The 21,002-nt window shown below is 38.5% G+C and overlaps 1 protein-coding gene across 4 annotated transcripts in view; it reads right to left on the bottom strand.

Moving 5' to 3' along the window:
* Window positions 1-18,240, bottom strand: part of nup210 (nucleoporin 210) — a 32,710-nt gene extending 14,470 nt beyond the window's left edge. For 2 of the 4 annotated variants that reach the window (XM_086277364.1, XM_086277363.1), the window contains exons 1-30: window positions 17,613-18,240; window positions 16,910-17,049; window positions 15,200-15,331; window positions 14,198-14,288; window positions 13,597-13,747; window positions 12,889-13,021; window positions 12,497-12,655; window positions 11,303-11,371; window positions 11,101-11,207; window positions 10,853-10,993; window positions 10,597-10,734; window positions 10,212-10,367; window positions 9,629-9,827; window positions 8,940-9,085; window positions 7,726-7,944; window positions 7,307-7,480; window positions 6,801-6,993; window positions 6,466-6,572; window positions 5,946-6,050; window positions 5,326-5,427; window positions 5,084-5,212; window positions 4,707-4,834; window positions 4,486-4,621; window positions 4,322-4,384; window positions 3,611-3,790; window positions 3,446-3,526; window positions 3,158-3,289; window positions 2,749-2,907; window positions 2,275-2,366; window positions 1,945-2,119 (exon numbers count right to left, since the gene is read on the bottom strand). In XM_086277364.1, the coding sequence (XP_086133490.1) occupies window positions 1,945-2,119; window positions 2,275-2,366; window positions 2,749-2,907; window positions 3,158-3,289; window positions 3,446-3,526; window positions 3,611-3,790; window positions 4,322-4,384; window positions 4,486-4,621; window positions 4,707-4,834; window positions 5,084-5,212; window positions 5,326-5,427; window positions 5,946-6,050; window positions 6,466-6,572; window positions 6,801-6,993; window positions 7,307-7,480; window positions 7,726-7,944; window positions 8,940-9,085; window positions 9,629-9,827; window positions 10,212-10,367; window positions 10,597-10,734; window positions 10,853-10,993; window positions 11,101-11,207; window positions 11,303-11,371; window positions 12,497-12,655; window positions 12,889-13,021; window positions 13,597-13,747; window positions 14,198-14,288; window positions 15,200-15,331; window positions 16,910-17,049; window positions 17,613-17,773 (4,098 nt within the window). In that variant the 5' untranslated portion in view covers window positions 17,774-18,240. The remainder of the gene's footprint in view (window positions 1-1,944; window positions 2,120-2,274; window positions 2,367-2,748; window positions 2,908-3,157; window positions 3,290-3,445; window positions 3,527-3,610; window positions 3,791-4,321; window positions 4,385-4,485; window positions 4,622-4,706; window positions 4,835-5,083; window positions 5,213-5,325; window positions 5,428-5,945; window positions 6,051-6,465; window positions 6,573-6,800; window positions 6,994-7,306; window positions 7,481-7,725; window positions 7,945-8,939; window positions 9,086-9,628; window positions 9,828-10,211; window positions 10,368-10,596; window positions 10,735-10,852; window positions 10,994-11,100; window positions 11,208-11,302; window positions 11,372-12,496; window positions 12,656-12,888; window positions 13,022-13,596; window positions 13,748-14,197; window positions 14,289-15,199; window positions 15,332-16,909; window positions 17,050-17,612) is intronic. The other 2 variants (XM_086277361.1, XM_086277362.1) reach the window with 1 other exon arrangement.
* Window positions 18,241-21,002: the final 2,762 nt, after the last annotated feature.

Here is a 21,002-nt window from a genome sequence, read left to right as displayed (position 1 = left end):
CTGTCACTTCAAAGGCCTGTGCTGTTGCTAATAGTTACAGAGTGGCTATAACGATTCCAGTACGGGCCAATTCTCAGTGGGCAGAGAAGAAAAAGGAGAAAGGCTCAGTCCGACATACGACAGGCAGTTACTACTGATAATATATTTTTAGAAAGATTCAATAAAGAAAACTGGCAATAGAAACCCTCTCCTGTATTCTTACTGAGTTCTAATGAAAACAAAAAGCTAGGATTTTAAATAAGAAAAATAAAAGGCGAAAAGAAAGTTGTCTTTTTGTTTTTTTTAAATACAAGCCATACCACACAAAAATACCAGATTATTAAATGTCTATCACTCCTAGTGCTATGCATTTTTGTCACTTATGTTTTAAATTTTATTATTACACAAACATAACAAAAGTAAACACAATATTCAGTTTTTAAATGATGATTTCTCTGATTACGAGAGAAAGGTTATCCAAACCTACCGCATCCTGTGTGAAACAGTAATTGCCCCTCTTGTTAAATCATGAATCAAGTGTGATTAAACAGATTTTTTGGAAAGCTTCAGTTTCACCAAACACACTCAGGCCTGATTACTGACAGAACAAGAGAGATCACTTAAATAGAACCTGTCTGATAAAGTGAAGCAGGTTAAAAGACCTCAAAAAGCAACACATCGTGCGACGACCTAACAAAACACCTGAGAATTAAAAGTCACTGTCATCTCTGTCTGGAAAGTGTTACAAAGCCATTTCTATGGCTTTGGGACTCCAGTAAAACACAGTGAGAGTCATTACACACAAATGGAGAAAACTTTGAACAGCGATGAAGCTTCCCAGGTGTGGCCGAGCAACCAAAATTACTCCAAGAGTGCAGGAACGACTCATCCAGGAGGTCATAAAAGACGCCAGAACAGTATTAAAGAACTGCAGGCTTCACATGTCTCATTTAAGGTTCATGAGTTCATGTTATAACAAGAAGAAAGAGACTGGGCAAAAATGGCATCCATGGAAGAGTTCAATGAGAAAACCACTGCTGACCAAAGAACATGAAGGTTCGCCTTACATTTACCAAAAAACATCTTGATGATCCCCAAGACTTTTGGGAGAATATTTTGTGGACTGATGACTAAACTTTTTGGAAAGTCTGCGTCCCATTACATCTGGCGTAAAAGTAACAGCGTTTTAGAAAAGGAATATCATACAAACAGTAAAATATGGTGGTGGTACTGTGACGGTCTGGGGGTTTAGTGCTGCTTCACGCCCTGCAAGACTTGCTGTGGTACATGGAACCATGAATTCTGCTGTCTACCAAAACATCCTGAAGGATAATGTCCAACCATGTGTCAGTGACGTCAAGCTGAAGGGCTCTTGGGTTCTGAATCACTTAAGAAAAACAAAATGAAGACTTTGGAGTGGCCTAGTCAAAGTTTTGACCGGAATCTGATTGAGATGCTGTAGCATTACCTTAAAAGGGCAGTTCATGTACGAAAACCCACCAATGCAGCTGAATTACAGCAATTCTGCCAAAATCCCATCCTGTGCTGCTTATCCTTTTCAGGGTGTGGTGGGGCTGGAGCCTATCCCAGCTGTCTTGGGGCGAGATTTGCCAGATATTGCAAATGCTTGATTGCAGTTGTTGCTGGCCTGATCAGTTATTAGGTTTAGGGGCAATCACTTTCACACTGGGCCATATAGGTATGGAATTTGTTTTTTACCCTTACAAATAACACTGTCATTTAGAAACTGTGTTTACTTGTGTTATGTTTGAGCCAAAAGCATTAGATCTTTATATTGTTGTGCTTTTTAAGCTGCTTAATTTGTTTAATCAAGGTTTCAGCAGTCAGACCGCGCATAGTTTTTGGCAGGAGGTCAGAAGATGTGTTTTATAGTCAATATCCACATGATATCATGTTTAAACCATGAATCTCAAACAATTTTCACATTGTAGCTCTTAAACTGACCTTCACAGCAAGGATGAGAGTTTGATTGACACCAAAGGTCTCTTGTGAGGTAACCAGCAAAGAAGAGATGCCAGTGAGAGAGCCAGAGAAGAGGAAGCCCTTATCGTCTACTTGAGCAATAACAACCTGGTCGGGACCATCTAACATTCGATAGGAGAGAGCACCCAAACCATCCCTATTGGACAAGAAAAAACAAAATCACATCATTCATTCAAACAGTATACATATTTTTATTACATGCTATAAACTACTGAAGAGCTGTTTTTCACCTGTATATGGAACAGAAAGAAAAAAAAAAAACACCCCACTGTGCAGGTGATTCCTACTCACCTGTTAGTCTGGAGTTTCAGAGCCGAGTTCGGAGCCATCAGTAACTCCCCAGCCTCTACTTTGGGATTAAGCATGTGCAGCTTGTCATAGACCTTGATCAAAGCAAAATGTTGAAACTCCAATTATGCGAGAGCCTTAATCATTCTTTGATGTTTCTGCACTAGTGACATGTCATAGTTTAATACAATTTGAAGTTGGATGCACTGCGCTCCCAATAATCTGCAGTGTTATCACTTCAAAGTTAACAGCTTCAGATTTTTATTAAAACTCAGCAATTTCAATGCTCTGCTGCCTTAAATGCCAGCTTTCCCCATTATGGAGAAGCAGCAGGGGACACAGTCAAGATATGCAAAGCACTCCATAAAAGGGGTATTTATAAAATATCTGAATAGGATGTATTTATGGTACTTTGTGTTTCCCTTCCCATTGTTTACAGATGTCTATAAAAAGTGAGCTATAGCCATGGTGCTGTACCTGAATCTGGATCTCGTCACTGAGCTCCTGCAGGTTGTTCACAAGCTGCTGAGCCGTGTGGTCAGAAACTCTGAGTACCACCTTCAGCCCTGTCCGCCCTCTCGTTCTTCCAGTCACCCTCATGCCAAAGTTGTGCTCTGACTGAAGCTCCACATTAGCCTAGATAAGACAAGGACCATTATGAGCATGGCAAAAATAGAAGCAGCAAATCAAATAAAAAGGCAACAGCGATGAGGAAGCAGGGGAAAAGCAGAGACAAAGCAGACGCTAGTTTTAAAAACCATAGTGAAATGGATGGACACCAGGTCTGAAGTAAATCTAATAAAAACGATCAATGGGAAATGAGAGACAAAAATAGAAGCTGCTTATGATATCAAATACAAGAATGAAAATCCTCAATGCTGGGTACCTCAATGTGTCTTGGCTGGACATCCAGGATGTCTCTCTTAGTAGTGGACCAGTGGAAGGTAAAACCAGGTAGCACACTGCCAAATGAGAAGGGTGTTTGACTGTTGGTCAAACCCATCACATATACAGGCATCTAGAAAAGGAAAGAAGATTTAGAAATACAAAAAAATAAAATTGCGCTGTTCAGTTATTGGTTTCAATTTTGAGTCTAAAATTGCTATTTGGACTCTAAACAGCAAAGAATCGATTTTGAGTCCGTTGTACTGATTCAAGTATAAAACGTTCACACCTGTGCTCCCGTCTCCATTCTTGTAATAGGTGCTCTGATTCGAATGGCAGTCAAAACCACAACTTCGACTTCTACTTGATCCTGAGGAAACAAAATAGTTTCGTCTGTCTTATGTGCAAAACCCACCCAAGCATTACACTTTTAAAACCACAGATATACATTTACCTGTGACACAACAACTAGCTTCCCGGTTTCTGCGTCAACAGCTTGGACCAGTCCAGTAACAGAAACATTTCCAACAGCAATACCTCTGACATGGCCCATGGGATTAACAGAAGCTACTTCCTCATTAGAAATGGAGAACAGGATATTGGACTGAGGCTGAGGACCACCTTCAGATGTGATCTGTAAACAAGCAGGATTGAAAAAAGAAGGAGTAATTTAAATTTAAAGAGTAATCTTGACTAATTTCTCCACAGTGTAGTGGTTTACACATTTCCCAGCAAGCAAAAAACCTGGTCCTGGGAAGAAACACAAAAAACATGGAGGTACCCATTGTGAATCAGGGAATAGCTAAAAGTTGATTTTTTCTAGGGCTCTTAACTAAACTGAATTAACTCATGTGTGCTGCCAGTGCAACGTAGACCTATTGTGCTCATATCCAAGTCTATTTTTTATTTCTTCTTACTAATCTACTGAAGACGATCGTCTTGATTCATGGTTTGAAATAATCCTAATTTTGATATGTGCCACAGATGAGCACATCAGGGATACCTGCTCTGACAGTTTTTTTTCCTTTTCCTTTCATTCTCTCTCAACTGAGTGTTTGGCTCAGTTATTGCACACACAGTTGACCACCATCTTCTACTGTAACAGTACACATTAAATATTTTCTAATTAGAGTGTGAAATGAAGCAAATGACGTATTAGACGTACCTGCATCATTGCTCCAACTAACAGGGTCATCTTCCTTGGGATTAGCTTGAAAGGTGGAAACACCTACAATAATAAGAAGAAAAAAATGTTTTTTCCCCCTGTATAAAATGTGCCGCTAATAGAAGACCCAAAATAGACTACAAAAAAACTCCACAAAATTATACCTCTATTTGCTGGGGTGCTGAAGCAATTTTTCTCCCATTTTTATCCACAACAACAGCTGATACAGTGGTCTGACCGATGGCAACACCTTTCACCAAGAAAACAGCAGTATCGCTTTCTGTGGACTCCACTAATGGTCTGCAGAGGAGACATTCAGAAACAAAAAAATAAAGCCTTAGATCCCCTTTCACTCTAAAGGTAAAACACATTTTCTACTACTTACTTCAGAGAGACTATTGCAGAAGCTGTCTTGAGTTTAAGATTCATGAATTGGAAATAGCTGGCAGGGAATGGCTTCCTATTATCATCCAAGACTCTGACATAAGCTCTCACAGATTTGCCAATCTCCACCTGTAAGAGATGAAAAGCATCCATTAGCAGCAAAATAATTCTGGTTCACAGGAAGGGTAAACCTAATGATGAGTGTTAAAGACAAGCTGACTTTCAGTGGAATTTGAAAGGGAAGTGCTCAAAGACAATAACCATATTTAGTGCTTATAAGTCACTGAAGCATTGCAGGGATGTGTGATACTGAGAGATTTTTATAGTCAAGTAGTGCTTAGACCCCTCCAGGATGAAGGGCTGAGGCAGGACACTGACCTTGTCAACCACTCTTACATAAACCTCCAAGATGTCAGAAACATGTACAGTTGCTTTGGCGGGTGCGGGAAAAGCCAGGCAAAGGTCATGAACCATCACCTTAACCATGCCTGGAAGGATGGGAGAGACCTGGGCAAACAGCAAATGAAACAATTACATTTCAATACACTTTTTTGAAATTCTACATTTCGTAACGTGTGCAGTCTACTATAGATAGACACAGTTAAGATGTTCCTTCTTACCTGAGCGGTGCCCTGAGCCTCCTGGAATACCACATTCACCATCCCTTTAATGCTGGTATTGACAAAGAAGTGCCCTGAACCCTCTCGCAGAGCCAGATTCACCTACAAAACAAAACTGGAGTGAGCAGTCTGCAGTGAAAATGAATCACAAAAATGATTCAGAAGACCATCTGTGTTCACAGTTGTTTTTCTGACAGGCAACTGGCCTTGCATGTTACATAAAAGGGGACAGATAACCACCTCTTTAAAATCCTCTAACACAGGTCACCAACAGTTATTTAACCCCCTACACCTACTTAACCCTGCTCCCATGTCACACATGATTAAGAGGGGAATGCTTACTGAGTAAACGGGGCAAAGGGTACACATTACAACTACGTGTGGTGATAAGCACCATCTGAATAATTCAGCAGTTACCTGAGGGAGTAAATCACATTTCTGCCCTGCTGAGGTGAAATGGTGAAAAGATCAAATCACATCCCTCATAATAAACATTAAATATACATTTTGGTAAAACAAGCCATGAGAGGTCAGTGAGAGTGTTGATGTCCAGACTTAGGGGGGTAAAAAGTAAATGTACTGATGTGTCTGTCCACTGGAACAGTAATCCCATAACTTACTCGCACATCCGGGTGGTTGTATATGGTCACTATGTCAGGAGAAATCTTCACATCTTCAACCAGCAGAAGCTCCAGTGTGGCTGAGACAGGAGTCATGGGGTCATACTTAGGAGGACAGAGGCAGAAGAAGGGGAAGACAAGTTCAAGTATGATGACTGAGGCTATTAAATGTATGATGTAAATATACAACAACAAAATTAAAGCTTTCCACACATTCATTATATGCAAAAATAGATTTTTCCTCTCCTGTACAGAAACTGAGTTACAGATGTATTTAACAGGACAACATGGCTGTTTAAAAAAAAAAAAACAACTCAGCTGATGAAGTCCTGTTCACTAGAAAAGCGTTTACAAAACAAAACGTAAACTCACTGAGATGAATCTCTTTTGCAAAAGAGACCTTATTACAAAAACAATCCATATATCTTGAATAATACTTTAGTTAACCACTTCTACTTTTTAAGAGGAAGCGAGAAGCTGTTTTGCATGACTTGCTAGCGGAGCAACTATTTTGACTTACTGGACTGGGGACTTTGGCTGCAGCCAGGTGTGAAACCTGGTAACCGAGAGCTGTTGCTGTGATGGCAGCAATGCCTGTTTGCTGGTGGACAAGAACTTCCTGCCGTCCTATCACAGATCATAAAAAGAAGTAAAAAGTAAATACATGAAATCAATGCATTTTTCATTTTGTAACTTATGAATAATATCGTAGATAAAAACAAAAACAATCTATTCCTGGAGATACTTAAACTGATAACTGACCATTCCATTCAAATGCCCTGAGATTAAATTTTTCTCCTGTTTTTCTTTCATAAATTTAAAGTTCAAATGATATAAAATGATATGATCTTTTACCGTGAAGTTTCATCTGTTTGTTGCCCTCCCTGAGCAACTGAAGCTTCATTGGCATAGTAGGTTCAATACTGGCCAGCGATACCTTTGTGGATTCCCACAGCATGCTCAGAGAGCTAAAGTTGTCAAACTTCCTCCCTTGATGATCAAAAGCAGCCAAATCCAAAACAGGGTTGCGGTAATTTGAAACAGGCACCTAGAAGATCATTGTTTATATGATGAATGTGCTTTTCAAACAGTTTAATTCCATTACACACAAACAAAACACCAAGATCTTGGACTTCTTTTTGTTAACAAATATAATTAGCTATTTTCCAGTGCCCCTTCATACAAATCAAATTTCAGAAGATCATATTAAAAGAAATAAATAAATCATAAACTTGACATTTCTTCAGCTGGTGTTGAAAATCAATGGATAAAAAATTAAATGAAAGAAGTAGCAGTATAAAAATCAATCTACACATCTAAACACAGCAAAGGAGTCTATTAAACAGTGACCACATGCATACCACTTGTTTATTCTGCTGCAGCAGCGGACAGGTCAGGTCTAGCTGTGGGCTCGTATACACGGGCACCAGAGTAAGGCGGGATGGAGGAGCACAAACGAACTTGACGACTGCTGGCTCTACAGCGGGATAAGGATTGGTCACACTGGCTTTGTTCCCCACCATCACCTCCAGAACCTGGAAATAACATTTAAATTCAGTTGAAAGATAAACAGCTGTACTTTTACAATGGTTGTAAAAAAATCAAAGTAATTTATTAAGGACACCCTTGAGTTATGCTAATCGCAATGGCAATAAAACGAATACGATTTATGATTTTAGCTATGACTTCAAACCACGATATTCATTTTAGAAACACACAATATTTTAGTTAGCGTTGGGAATGGTAAATACAAGATATACAATTACACTTAAGGTCCTACCTGCTCTCCCAGGGCTCTGCAGGTTGCCCTGACCAAACGCTGATTATAGTTGTGAGACAAGGGACTAATCAGGGTAAGACTCAGGCTGGCCTCATCTTCAGCACTCAAGTTGCAGAAAAACTTTGAGGGCTCTAAGACCCAAGGCCGCGGCCCACCCTCAAACAGCATGTCTTTTGATGATCCCAGTGTCACCACAGCAACAGATACAGGGTCAATCGCCTGCCAGAATAACATTCAACTGTTAAGAAGAACTTGGCTATGGAAATGTTAATACAAGGCATTACACAGCAGAGAAATAAAACTGGGTCAAACTTTAGCTGCTAGGGCAAAACAAGCGAAGAAACTCCACAAACATGTCTGCAGTATTTTGAAAAACACAAATCAGTGCCATGTGAGGCATTAAACAACGCCGTATGCTACTGACAGCTCGATTGTAATGTGCAAAAAAAACGACAGTATGTATGTTGTTCACAAAAATGACTAAATATTTTAGCAGAGAAGATGTGACATGTCAAACTGTTGCATCCAGTCACTGTACTGCAATAGCTGTCAGTTTTATTCCTTTGTCTTACAGTGTTTGTGTATTTAAAAAACAAACAACAAAAAACAAACAAAAAACCACAAACACCTGTGTCCCCTGTGTATAACGAAATACTAAAATTCCCAACGAAAACCAATGAGAAGTAAAATATAATACTCGCCAATCGTTGCATTTCTGTAGGGTTAGTCTGCATTCACTAATCTGCATGAATGTGCTTCAGTGAATCTGTTTTCTTATAAGATCCATGCTTATTGGCAGTTTACTGCAATTTTCTTTTCTTCTTTCACCTCAAAGTCCAGCTTAATATATTATTTATTTATTTACTACAAGGTACTTAGCAACTGAAATAGCAGCTCAGCCACACTTTATGTATGGTATCATTTATTAAAGGAAGATGGGTGTGTCTTTGTTTGCTTGCACAACCCAAAATGCCACAAACAGAATCCAATTCAGTAGAAAACACTGAGATATATAAGTATTTGTGTATTTCAGTGTATCTCAGACATACACGCACTCACACAAAAAAAAAAAAGAACATAACTAAAAATGTCCCAAAAATGAAATCAGTAATTGGACATGAATCCTGGAAGCCTTAAGAAAAAGATATTATGTACAAATGCCTCATCCATCGTGATGAGCCAAGTCCTGAAAAGGACATGACCTTTAGACTCACTCTGAGAGGAAGATAGGCAGCAATGGTGATCTTGGCACTGAGATGAACATTGCCGTGAGTGTAGCTGACACTAAGCACGGTATACCCAGGAGCCAAAGCTTTGGCTCTCACTCCACTGCAGTGGTCCTGGCCTGCAGTTAGCCTCCCTGTGAATCAGGAAAAATGGGGTTGGAGAAAGTCATAGTACATGATAATCTGATATGACAATGTATTAAAAAAACAAAAAAACAAAACTCACACTCTACAAGGTTTAATTATACATTCGTTTAATTGTAAGTAAAACAATTCCATAACGGAAAACTAAAGATTTTTGGAAAGATGTAGAATATAATAAATACTGTGATGAAATCTAAAATGTTTTCTTCTCATTCTAGTGTTTGTTTCTACTTGAAATCAACAATGGGCGCCACCAGTAGACCCACCAGTAGTCCACCCCCCCAAAAAAGCAGGCAATGTGGGGCCCACATTGGATTGACACTAAACATAATAATCAATCCCTCACTCGACAGAATGAGCCTCATTTGTTTGGTAGCCATTACCAATCGTCTATCTAAAAAGGACAGTGAAATAAAACCACACTATGCATTACTATTAAACCAGCTCATACTGCTTACATTTTTGCATCTTCTTTTTTTAAATTTACTGCATCTTCACAGTCCAGTCGAGGCGGACAGACAAACAGGACTCACCGTCTAGTATTTCAAAGATGCCATAGTTCTCCTGTTCAACCACCAGGTCAAAATGGGAACAGTCACTTAACATGACCCGCTCTTTTTCCCCCTCTTCAAGCAGACCAAAAATCCTGAGAGGCAGATCCAGTATGAGGCCCAACCTGGCTTCTACTGGGCAAGGAGCAAAGTCCATTGCTACAGGCTCAACAACATACACCTGGAAGAAAGCATGATCCAAGACACGGTGAAGAGTGTTACTGAAAAGTGATTAATGCACTTTTGCCCTTAACCTCCTAAGACCCAAACTCTTTCATGGCATGCATTTTTATTTTCTCTTTGCTATTTGGGCTGATTGGGACCTAATGAATGTAAAAACAAAGAATTTTCTTTTTACCTGATATACACTTACAAGGACAATACATTACCACTGTTCTATCAAATTTAAAACGAGTCCATTTAGTATTGTGCTCTAGACAACCCAAAATGTGATGTTCACATATGTGGACGCCAGGTCCTATGAGGTTAAAGTTGGAAGAATCAATGACATCTCATACAATGAGATATAAATATCTCATTTAAAATCGGTGTTGTGTTTACTTACCTTCATTTGGCCAAAGTGTAGTGGGTTACGTAGATCATGAGCATAAATTACACTGACGCCTATGTCACTAACTGTGGTCATCACCCCTTTCACAGTCACTGTGGCAACAGCTGCATTTGAGGAAGTCCAGCTGAAATTTCCACTACCTCCTGTTGCCTGAAAAGCACCAAAGAACAGGTGTCTTTTTTTTTCCTTTTTCTTTTTTTTTTTAAATAAAAATGACATCAAATTTTTGGATCTGACAGTTAGACTTGGTGGTAACAAAGCTTGATCTATGGTGTTTCACAGAATATGAAGGAATGCAAATGCTAAAGCAATTTATACAGGATGTTAAGTTTAAATTGCCTGCCCCATAACAGAAGTCACTTAAATAAGGAATGATTACCTTTATTGTGTACTGATAAGCTCCAACTTTGGGCTGCCATGGAAATGTGAGAATACTGGGACTAAGAACTATGGGGTTATAGATTTCCACATCCTGTTCATTGTGGACTGGGTTGGCGAGAGGATGGACATTTCCACTCTGAAAGAGAACAGATAGCACAGGAAATGATCGAGCCCTCTCGACTGAAGCGGAAGAACGTGTCAGTAGGTTGTAGCAATAATAATAAATCCAGGGTCAAAGCTGCATCTAAACTTACTTTATCCACGACAGCTTTTAAGGTTGCATCAATAAGTGTCAGGCCTTCCTTGAGTGCTCTGACATGGTGATATGATCCATTCAAAGAAGACTCCAGGATTTCAAAATACTCCAAAGGGAAAGTAGTGTCAATATGGACATTCTGCAAAATAAAAAAAATAAACCACACACAGATTTATAAAACACTGCCTATATATTGATTTTTATCTGCAACTAGTACACTGCAAATGATTTAATGGAAGCACTTACATCAGATAGGTAAATTTTGTTGCTAGATTTGTCAAATACTTCAATGTGGATATCATACACTCTTCCAGTTTCAAGAATCCAACTATCTCCTGGGTGAATTTTAAAACCTAAACAAATTGCAGACAAAATATTGGTCAACTTAATCTAAAACACACACAACTTTTTTTTAAATTAGACTTTCAGTGAAGAAAAAGAAACAGACCTAAATAGCCTGGTTCAACAACATATAGGGTGCTATTGGGTAGGCGAGACACTCCTTGCATCCGAAGGCCTGAGAAGATACTGTTAAGGAAAATTTAAATGATAGACTCCTCTTAATAAAGAAAAAAAAAAAAAAAACTGAATCATTTCAGTTAATTGACAAATAACAGAATACACATGTTGTAGTAAACATTAGATTAAACAGTACTATGCAAAAGTCTTGAGGTACCACTCAGTTCTTTATATTATGCTTCAAAAGAGTCAGACTTTCTTGTAACTGTTTTTCAAGTGATCTTGAGCAATAGTTCTCCAGGCTTCCTGAAGATCTTTTCTTTGGAAATTTTTGTGAAGTCCCTTAACATCAATTCAAGGATAAAAAAGGAACCCAACTCAATGGATGAAGCAATGTTGTGTCTACACAGACAGTTTAGCAAAGAAACCAATTTTATAATACATCTGTGTGCACTTTGCTACCAATTTGATGGCATTTGTTCAGTTTAATATATGAAAAATTCCAAAAACAACACATACTCCAAAATCCACTGTAACAGGTGTGGTGCCTACATTTCAGCCAGTGACGTTTGAGATCCTGTCAAATTTGATGGACAAATGAACACAGAAAAGTGCCATCAGATTTTGATCCACCATCTGGAAAGTGTGCGATAGGCAGTGGCTTTATTTTTCAACTTGACAATGATCACAAACACACTGCCAATGCAGTAAAAGCATACTGAAACAGAAATAGCACACAATGGAACACTATTAGTCATGGATTGGCCTCCTCAGAGCTTAGACTTCAACATTATTGAAGCAGAGTGGGATCATCTTTACAGAATACAAAAGAAAAGTAATCCAACATCCAAAGAAGAGCTTTGGATGTCCTTCAAGAAGCCTAGAGAACTATTATTGATTTAACTACTTAAATTACAAGAACACTTGCCAAAGAGATTCAGGCTGGGTTGAAGAATAGAGTTGATCATACTAAATATTGATCTTCAAGCTCACTAGAATTATACCAACTTTATTTTTGTTTTATATACTGCATTTCCATTTATGTTTGTACATGTTTAATCATTCCGTTCATAAACGATTTTCCTAGTAAAATATCAACAAATGAAAGGTGCTCAAGACTTTTGCACAGCACTAGACCAGAACAGTAACTGCTCAATAGAGGTGCAATAGGTCAGAAGGATACTCTTATGATCCAGCACCACATTGATGTGTCCCAGCTGAACTGCTGTAACAGTGGAGGTTCTTGGATCCAGACTGGCCACAGCAACATCTGGGTTTCCATTAGTACCAACAACACTGTTCTGAAGGTGCAGCTCATACTGATCACAAGGCATAGAGAGCTCTAGACAAACAAAGAGAAATTAGCTGAAAGGTTGGCATTTATGTACCATGCAGAGCTGCTCCTCTCATCTGTGACATCAATGACTCGACTACATTTTCACTTCATATATTAGCAACACTCATGCAAACTCATGTAGTACTACTGAATGTCTTTGCATACAGCTTCAGGAAATGTACATCAAGTTAAGTAAACATTGAATGAAGAACTTCACTCCTCATTAAACAGAGTCAGACCTGTTATCGTTCCCTGTCTTATCTTCAAGACTCTGTATCTGATCGAAGTTCCGGCCAGCAAGTAGATATCGTGTGCGGGGCTCAGCAGGATGTTCTCTAAGATCAGCAGCCTTACCTCTGCAGCACCCACATCCTGTGGCATGGATACCATGGTTACACAACACAACACAGCTTCAGCTTCCCGCCTTTTCAAACCAGATCAAACGGACTGCAGTTTTATAAATGCTGATATGAATTCAAACTACAAGTGCCCAACAGCCATTTTCGCAGATTTTCTATACTACCAAAAATAACTTTCCTTTGTTACATATGGACTTAATTGGACATTTATTCAGAATACAAGTGCATCAGATGAAAACAAAATGCCATCTTAACAAAAAAACCAACCAACCAACCAAAAAAAAAAAAAAATTAAAAAAAAAAAAAAAAAGTTGACAAGACAGAAGCACAATTTAACTGTCACAGCAGCCTTGACATCCTAAAGTACTGCTGCTATGTAATATTTTGCTATTTTTAGATGTCTTCGTCTCCAAACTAAGTTATTACTCAAAATGGGCCAAATTTTACCAGAACTCTGACTTCTTTTTACCGTCCAATAATAAATACATAAATAAATAAACAAACAATATCATTATAACAATAAAAGGGAAATATTTCTACTCTCTACTGGTGACAACAGCAAATAAAATGTCCTTTGCACCATCTTACCTTATAAAGAGGTTCTTGTATTTTTGCCTTCAACTTTGCATGTCCCGTTTTCAGGCCTGATACTAAAATAATATCACCCTGTTTCCCAACACGTTCCATTTCAGATATGTATCCAGGAGGGGTGTATGTGGACTCTGAGAATTTAAGTACCCTTGAACACAGAAAAGAAATCAGAAATACATTACTCAAGTCAGTGTAGTTACATTTTTGGCACAGCGCAGAATGGACCACCAACACCAAATCAAGAGATTAATACCATAAGAAGTGTTTAATCTTTACTATCAAACAACTATTAAACAGCAGAACATACGTACTTCTTCAATACCCCTCTATCCATAGCTGCTATAGTTTACATATGAGGCTACACCGTAAGCTGCGATCCTTCTGTATTATATTTAACCTCGAGATAAATGGGTTTTTACGGGACGTAAAAATATAAAATTAAAATACCGCACAGGGAAATCCAACAGGATTGTTCAATAAGCTGTTTATGATTACACTAGTAGTCAGTTTGCTAGATAACTTTTTTTTATTTTTAGTTTACCATCAATAAATCACGTAGTTCAAGACAGCCTTAAAGTAATAACACACGCAAACCTACCGTAATGAATTGTAAGAGTCAGAGAATCCATTCACATCTTTCACTAAGGTCCAGTCAAACACTAGACCTGCAAGGGTGCTGAAGGTGTTTCCTGAAATAAAGCAAAATATTTATTTAAGTCACCAAATAAAACATGGCTGTGTGAGACTTGGTGAGAATTATCTGCAATGAAATTCTAACTTGTGGTTTAAGGCCAAAGTCATTAGTGGCTGTATCTAATTTTTTTCCTTCTTCTTTTAGCTGTTGCCTTTAGGGGTTGCCACAGTTGATCATCTGCCTACATCTCACCCTGTCCCTAGCACCCTCTCCTTTGACACCAACCCTCTGCATTCCCTCCTCCTCTGCATCCATGAATCTTCTTTGTGGTCCATGTCTTTTCCTTTTGCCTGGCATCGCCATGTATAACATCCTTTTTTCAATATATCCTCTATCTATTTAAATAAAACTTAAAACTGATCCCTCCCTTGAACACGGTCCAAGCCGTCTTAGCCTTAGCCTCGCTATCATTGTCTCCAAACTACTACTAATCAATTGTCTGTCTTTAATAAGCAGGTGAAATAGGTGAAAGAAAACCAAAAATGAACCTCATTACAAGATGCATACAGACCCTTTAGATTCCTTAGATGGTGTATACTTCAAAAATAAATAAATGTAAAAAACAAAAATTGCATAACACCCATAACACTAGACCCTCGAGCCACCATCAGAAAGAATCAGGCTGTAGCTACAGCTCATTAAACTAAGTGTGCCAGGCCTAAATGGAACCAGTCGAACAGAACAAAAAGCCACCTCACAGCAGCAGCCTGAAGGGGAAAGAAAACACTACCTTGAGCCAGCTCACTCATTACTCTGAACACTCAGAGCACAACATAAACACTGTGGACTCCTTACAGCTTAAGAACTGAGTGATAATACAATATGAGGAACTATTTACCTTACCAATAACACCAATAGGCTAAAATTAGAATAGCACTCTCCAATAAGAAGCCATTTTAATGTCACCTTCAGAGTCCAGTGCATGAATCCTGAGTGCCAGTGGTGAATCCTCAAGATGTAGCTCTCTGGTGGTGGACACTATCTGGATTTCACTGATGATGTCGACAATAGCATCGCAACGCAGCACCTGTCCTGTAACTGCAAACAGAAGGCAAGACTATTAAGTATGTAGGGATGTTTTCTCCAAATTGAATCAAATGCATTTCAAGATTTGATTTGACATGCAAAGCTTGAAATCTACTTCCTCACTAAAACATTTTATCGCGACTGTATGGAAATGAGAGTGGAGAGCAGCAGCTCTAAAGCTTCCTTTATTCCTTGTAGTATGCAGAGTTATCAGTCAAGTCAAATGTTGTGGCTTTTTTGGTTAGTGGGCATGAAAGAGTGAGCGAAAAGGCTATATTAAATTAGGCTTTTAGAAACCTAAAACTGCTCAGTTATTGTGAAAAAATAGATTTATTTATTTTGTTTGAAACATTTCAGATGTATGTGGCAGGGTAACCATGTCACAGCAATGACACAGGGTCTCAGGCAACAGATGACAGCTTATTTCACAACTGCAAAGAAGGAAGGATGGAGAAAATGTGTTGTGCAACAATGATTTGTATGAAGCTAACCATTAGATATTATTTGGATAGATTATAAAGTAATGATCTAACCCTAAAGAGACAATAAGAGATCCAGGGGGGGCATTGATAAGAATGAAGTTGTAAAAATTAAACCGCAAAAATGTGCGGTTGTAAGCCCATAAAAAGTGAGATAAAGAACCCTCTGTCAATACAAAAAAAACCTAGACAACATGCCACCACATTGTAAATATCAAGAATTTCTAGGCTGTTTGAGTTCTGTTATCTAATTTGAATTAAACTACGGGGAACTGTGAAGCCCATTTTTAAACATGGGGCAACATAACTTTGCAATCATTACTCAGTCCTATTATTCTGACATAGCTGATTTTCCCAATCTAGTGCTCAGTTTGAAATTCAAACAGAGCATCAGAATGAGGAAGAAAGGTGATTTAAGTGACTTTGAATGTGGCATGGTTGTTTTTGCCAGATGGACTTGTCTGAGTATTTCTGAAACTGCTGATCTACCAGGTTTTTTTCAGAGAAATTCACAGTGGTGTCTGCAGAGTGCACAAATACTTCTTTGCAGACAGGCTTAGAAAGGAGATGTGTCTGCTTGGATCAGGAATAGAGTAAGAGAATCAGACGAACGTCTTCATCATACTGCAAATTAAAAACAGAGCCGCTGAGGTTAATTACGTTCCCATTTCTCTCACTTAGTTCTCCATTTTCCAAAACAGTCTTTTGAGACACATGCTTGTTCTTTCACTGGTCTAATAAAGTGACTACATACACCTCAGACTTCTGGTGTTTTCAAAAATATTTAAATATTACAAGCAAAATTGCAGCCATTGCACCTGTCATGACTATATCTCTTAAGTGTTGTACTTCATTTCCACCTTAAGCTGTCATTTCTACTTAATAGCATCTTTTTTAAGCTGGATTGCACACTGTAATTATACAGCATGCAATTTTTTTCCCCTGATGGAAGCTGCATGATCATGAACATTTCTCTACATCTTTATGCAACAGTGTGGAGAGTTATTAAACCATAACACAATACATTCTTTAATCTGACGGCCTGGTTGACAATCTGACTATCTGCATCAATTTCCAATGGCAGTTGATTTAAGGCTACTGCTGTTCTTACCAACATCTTCAGCTAGGATAATACTGGTCAGTCGGGACGGCTGTGTTGAAAGAGCCTGGAGAACAGCTTTCCGGGAGCAACCCCTGATGTGGTCCTCATCCACAGCCTGGATGCTTGCGACCTCTGGTCTGGTGGAGGACCTGAAGAACAAGGACAGCGATAAGTCGTATACACTCCCTGGTTATTTTATAACGTACTGTTGTTATAAAATTCTGCTTTGCTCTACTGTAAATTATACTTTTACAAAGCTTTAACATTTTATTTTTTTTGTTCATGTACTTGGGTAATATATCAGAAACAATTGCAATGTAGCTTAGTAAACCACCAGGACCACCCACTATGAACTCCTTAGTCAACAACACTGTCACCTTTTGACATCAAGAGAAACTAAGATTATATATAGCAGTTAACTTATATTAGCTTTAATTTGGATTAAAAGTTTAAAATGGAGCACTGTAACAAAAAATAATTTCCCCCAGGGATCAATAAAGTATTCTGATTCTGATTGATTCTGAAGATTAACTCAAAAACTAACAAATGACACTGGAAAGCCATGTTAAACCTAAAAAGTTTAGCCTCTTTGTGGTCCTCATTATGGCCTCAAATGTACACAGTGCATACAGTAGAGATTGCCATGTGGCCTCATATGCACCACACACCTCGACACCCCGTTCGGCTACGAGTTTCCAGTTTTTCTACTCACCATCTGTAGCAGCCTTCAGTTGTTTCCAGTGTGAAGTTAATTCTTGTACTTCTGGCAAGCGGAAGCAACACTTTGGGAATATTGAGCTTGGAGGAACACTTAACCTGATAAGCGGTTAATAATAATAGCAACACCAACAGTAATAATGTCAGCGCTTTCATTTCCGATTCACAAGTGATTTACCAACGGTCGAATGAATGAACGCTAAGTTTCCGTCCTAGCTAAACTTCCTCCGTCTCATTAAGTTGGCTATTTCCGCAGTAGTTTTGGACTTATGGCTCTGAGACAGGCGGTTAGGTGAGCTAGCATTGCCAACACTGAAGCTATTTCTCAATCAAACACACGCTGCCTTCCTCACAGTTTCAGTTCGTATCAGTTGTTAACGGAGAGCTGCCGCATGACGATAAGAACTACTAAGTCCTCCTCGGTGCTCTATTCGACTCCTCAGCCTTTTTTATATTCCAAGGTTCTTCGAGACACAAAGCAACTATTTATATGAAATTTACTCTTTCACAGTCAGCAGACGATAGCTTAAAATACGCATGTTTCGTACAATACCCGCCATTAGCAATAATTGGACTTCCAGTGAGCATGCCGGGAGTGAGGAAACGTCATAACAAAGGAGGGAGGGGGAGAGTGGGTGAATTCGTTCTTAAAGGTATACTGTCAATTCAATATAATTCAAATGACAAGTTTAATATACTAGGATATATTGGGGACAGCTGTTCATCTACACGTTGATGCAAATATCTAATCAGCCAATCACATGGCAGCAGGTCGGTGAAGTTAAACAACCTGATGAAGCATCAGGACAGGGAAGAAACGTTGTTTATGTGACTTTGAAAGTGGTTGTTGGTGCCAGATGGACTGGTCTAAGTATTTTCCCTCACAACCAATGTCTGAGGTTTACACAGAATAGTCAAAAAATATATATATAGAAAATATCTGGGGAGCATCAATGACCAGACTGCTTCAAGCTGATAAGACGGCAACAGTAACTCAAATAATCACTTGGTTTGCAGAAGAACATCTCATTATACATTTACCTAACAAGTGAAAACTCCTGAGAGGAGATCCTGAAGGGGTTGGGGAAGGAGGAGAAAGGCATCCAGCATAAAAATCTGACAAATCAAACATGGAGAGCTACTAACTGTGGTGACCCCTTGTAATTAAGGCAGCAGCCAAAAGTAGCTTTATGCATAGGGACATCTCATCCTTAAAGCAGGTGAGCTACAACAAAAGCCATACTGGTTCCATTCCTGTCAGCTATGATCAGAAAACCCGATGCTACAATTTGCACAGACTCACCGAAGCTGAACAACAGAGATTGTCTGGATGCTATGGTCAGCATTTGGCATATACAGCATAAAAGCATGGATTCATCCTGCTGTATATCAGCCAGAGTTATTTGTAATCTCTGGCTCTCTTCCACAGTTTGATTTTGACCCATCTCTCTGCCATTGCACCCAACTTGGTTGTAGCAGATGACTGCCCCTCCCTGAGCGGGATTTTTTCTGAGGTTTCTTCCTGTTAAAAGGGAATTTTTCCTTCCCACTGTCGCCAAGTGCTTGCTGAAAGGGGTCCGTCGCGCTGTATAAATACAATGTAATTGAAATTAAAATCAGGGATTCAGAATGGTGGTGGTGTAATGGTGTGAGAAATATTTTCTTGGCACACTTTTGGCCCCTTAGCAGAATATATAAAATGCCTTGACATGACTTTTGTTGATATATATATATATAATTTTTTTTTCTTCTGAAAATTGAGGAAAAAATAAATCTTCCCATTGAACGTTTTTTGTTATTTCCTTCCTCTTTGGAGTTAAAAGAGGACAGGACATATCAATGGAAATCCCAGGATGTCGTCTATTTAGTAAATCAGGACTTATAAGTCAAATGATATAGACCACAAACAAATCTCCATTACAGAACTGAACAGAATAGAACTAAACCTGAACTGAAATCATTTCAAGTAAATTCAGCTGAGCATAGTTTGAGCAACACCATAGAGTGCTGTTGTTGACAATACCTATCCCTTTATAACCACAGTATACCTTATATCTTATGATGACTGATTCCAGGACAACAGTGCACAATATCACAAGAGATCAGAAAGATCAAATCTTGAACATAATAGTTTCTTGAGCATAGCAGTAACTTAACTGCACTCAAAGGCCCTTCCCAGTCATTAACTAAAGTAAATAAACAGGAAATGTCTTTATTTTTAGTCTTTCTAAATTTCGCCAAATTTAGCATTACACCAAGCAAAAGGAGACAGTGATGCATAATCTTCAATGAGACTGGGATTGTCTATAGCTTATGTAGCCGTGTACCTCAAAACTACTAAAAATACTCTATTCATTTTGGGCATGTTATCTGAGAGCAGGAACTCCGAAAAACCCTTGGAGTTTAAGAGGACTGTAATTGAAATGAACTGTTAATTTTTGTTAATTTTTGTAACTTCTAGTTATTCAAATAACTATAAGTTACAAAAATAAATACACCAACCCAACTGTGATCCTGAAAAACATCCATCCAGCTGATAAATCAATAGATGGTTGGATTTCAGCTCTGTCAAAACATCTGACTGACTATAAATTGCATATGATTTAGAGGCTAGCTGCCATAAGTAACTGTTATAAAGAAAATTTGTACTTTATGACAGGTTTTTAAACCCATAGTCTATGATTCACACATCATGGCAGAAATCATTCACATCTGCTTATTACATTTATTTTATTGATGTATTTAAAGAAAATCTACCAATATTTGCTTGTTTGGGCCTCGAGTATTAATCATGAACATGCAATGCTCAACTTTTTACCCCTAGGTGTCACTGACAGCTACCTGTTTGTCATCAGGCATAGATAACAGTAACATAAAAAGTTCATTTTAAATTCCCTTGAAAGACTGCAGCATTTATCAAATGAACAATGATTTGAAGCCATATGAATAAAAATGAGCTGAATGGTGATGTGTTTGAAAGATTAATGCGTGAAAAAATCAAAGGCAATGCTCTAAAAATCTCAAATCTTATTTCCCCTTGTGTGTGAGATCATTTCTGGCATTAAAAATTGGTCCTGAGATAAAACATGAATTGTTAACAGACTGTTAATTATACACTGCGGATTCAACTGGCAGCAGCATTATTTCTGATCCGTCCTCCCGTCTCCTTTGAAGTTAATACAGCAATGCTCCTCCTGAATTGTTCATCTTCTAGACACATAGACACGATTTGATTAGCAGATGCACTATGTTTTGATATGTTTTACATAATGCTGCTTTGTGCCAAAGGTGACATATTGTTTTCGTCAGACAGCATTAACAAAAAAAGGTCCATCACTGTCTGGCGCTGTGTTACAGCAGATTTTAATATCACCAATGAAGTTGC

Source organism: Aulonocara sp. 'chitande type north' Nkhata Bay, linkage group LG20 (genome assembly GCF_057382095.1).
Source record: "Aulonocara sp. 'chitande type north' Nkhata Bay isolate Kocher_YH1m ecotype deep benthic linkage group LG20, A_spYH_male_GT1.1, whole genome shotgun sequence".
NCBI classification, from domain to species: Eukaryota; Metazoa; Chordata; class Actinopteri; order Cichliformes; family Cichlidae; genus Aulonocara; species Aulonocara sp. 'chitande type north' Nkhata Bay.
Note: the sequence above shows the minus strand (reverse complement) of the source record. Positions and strands in the feature narration are given on the sequence as shown.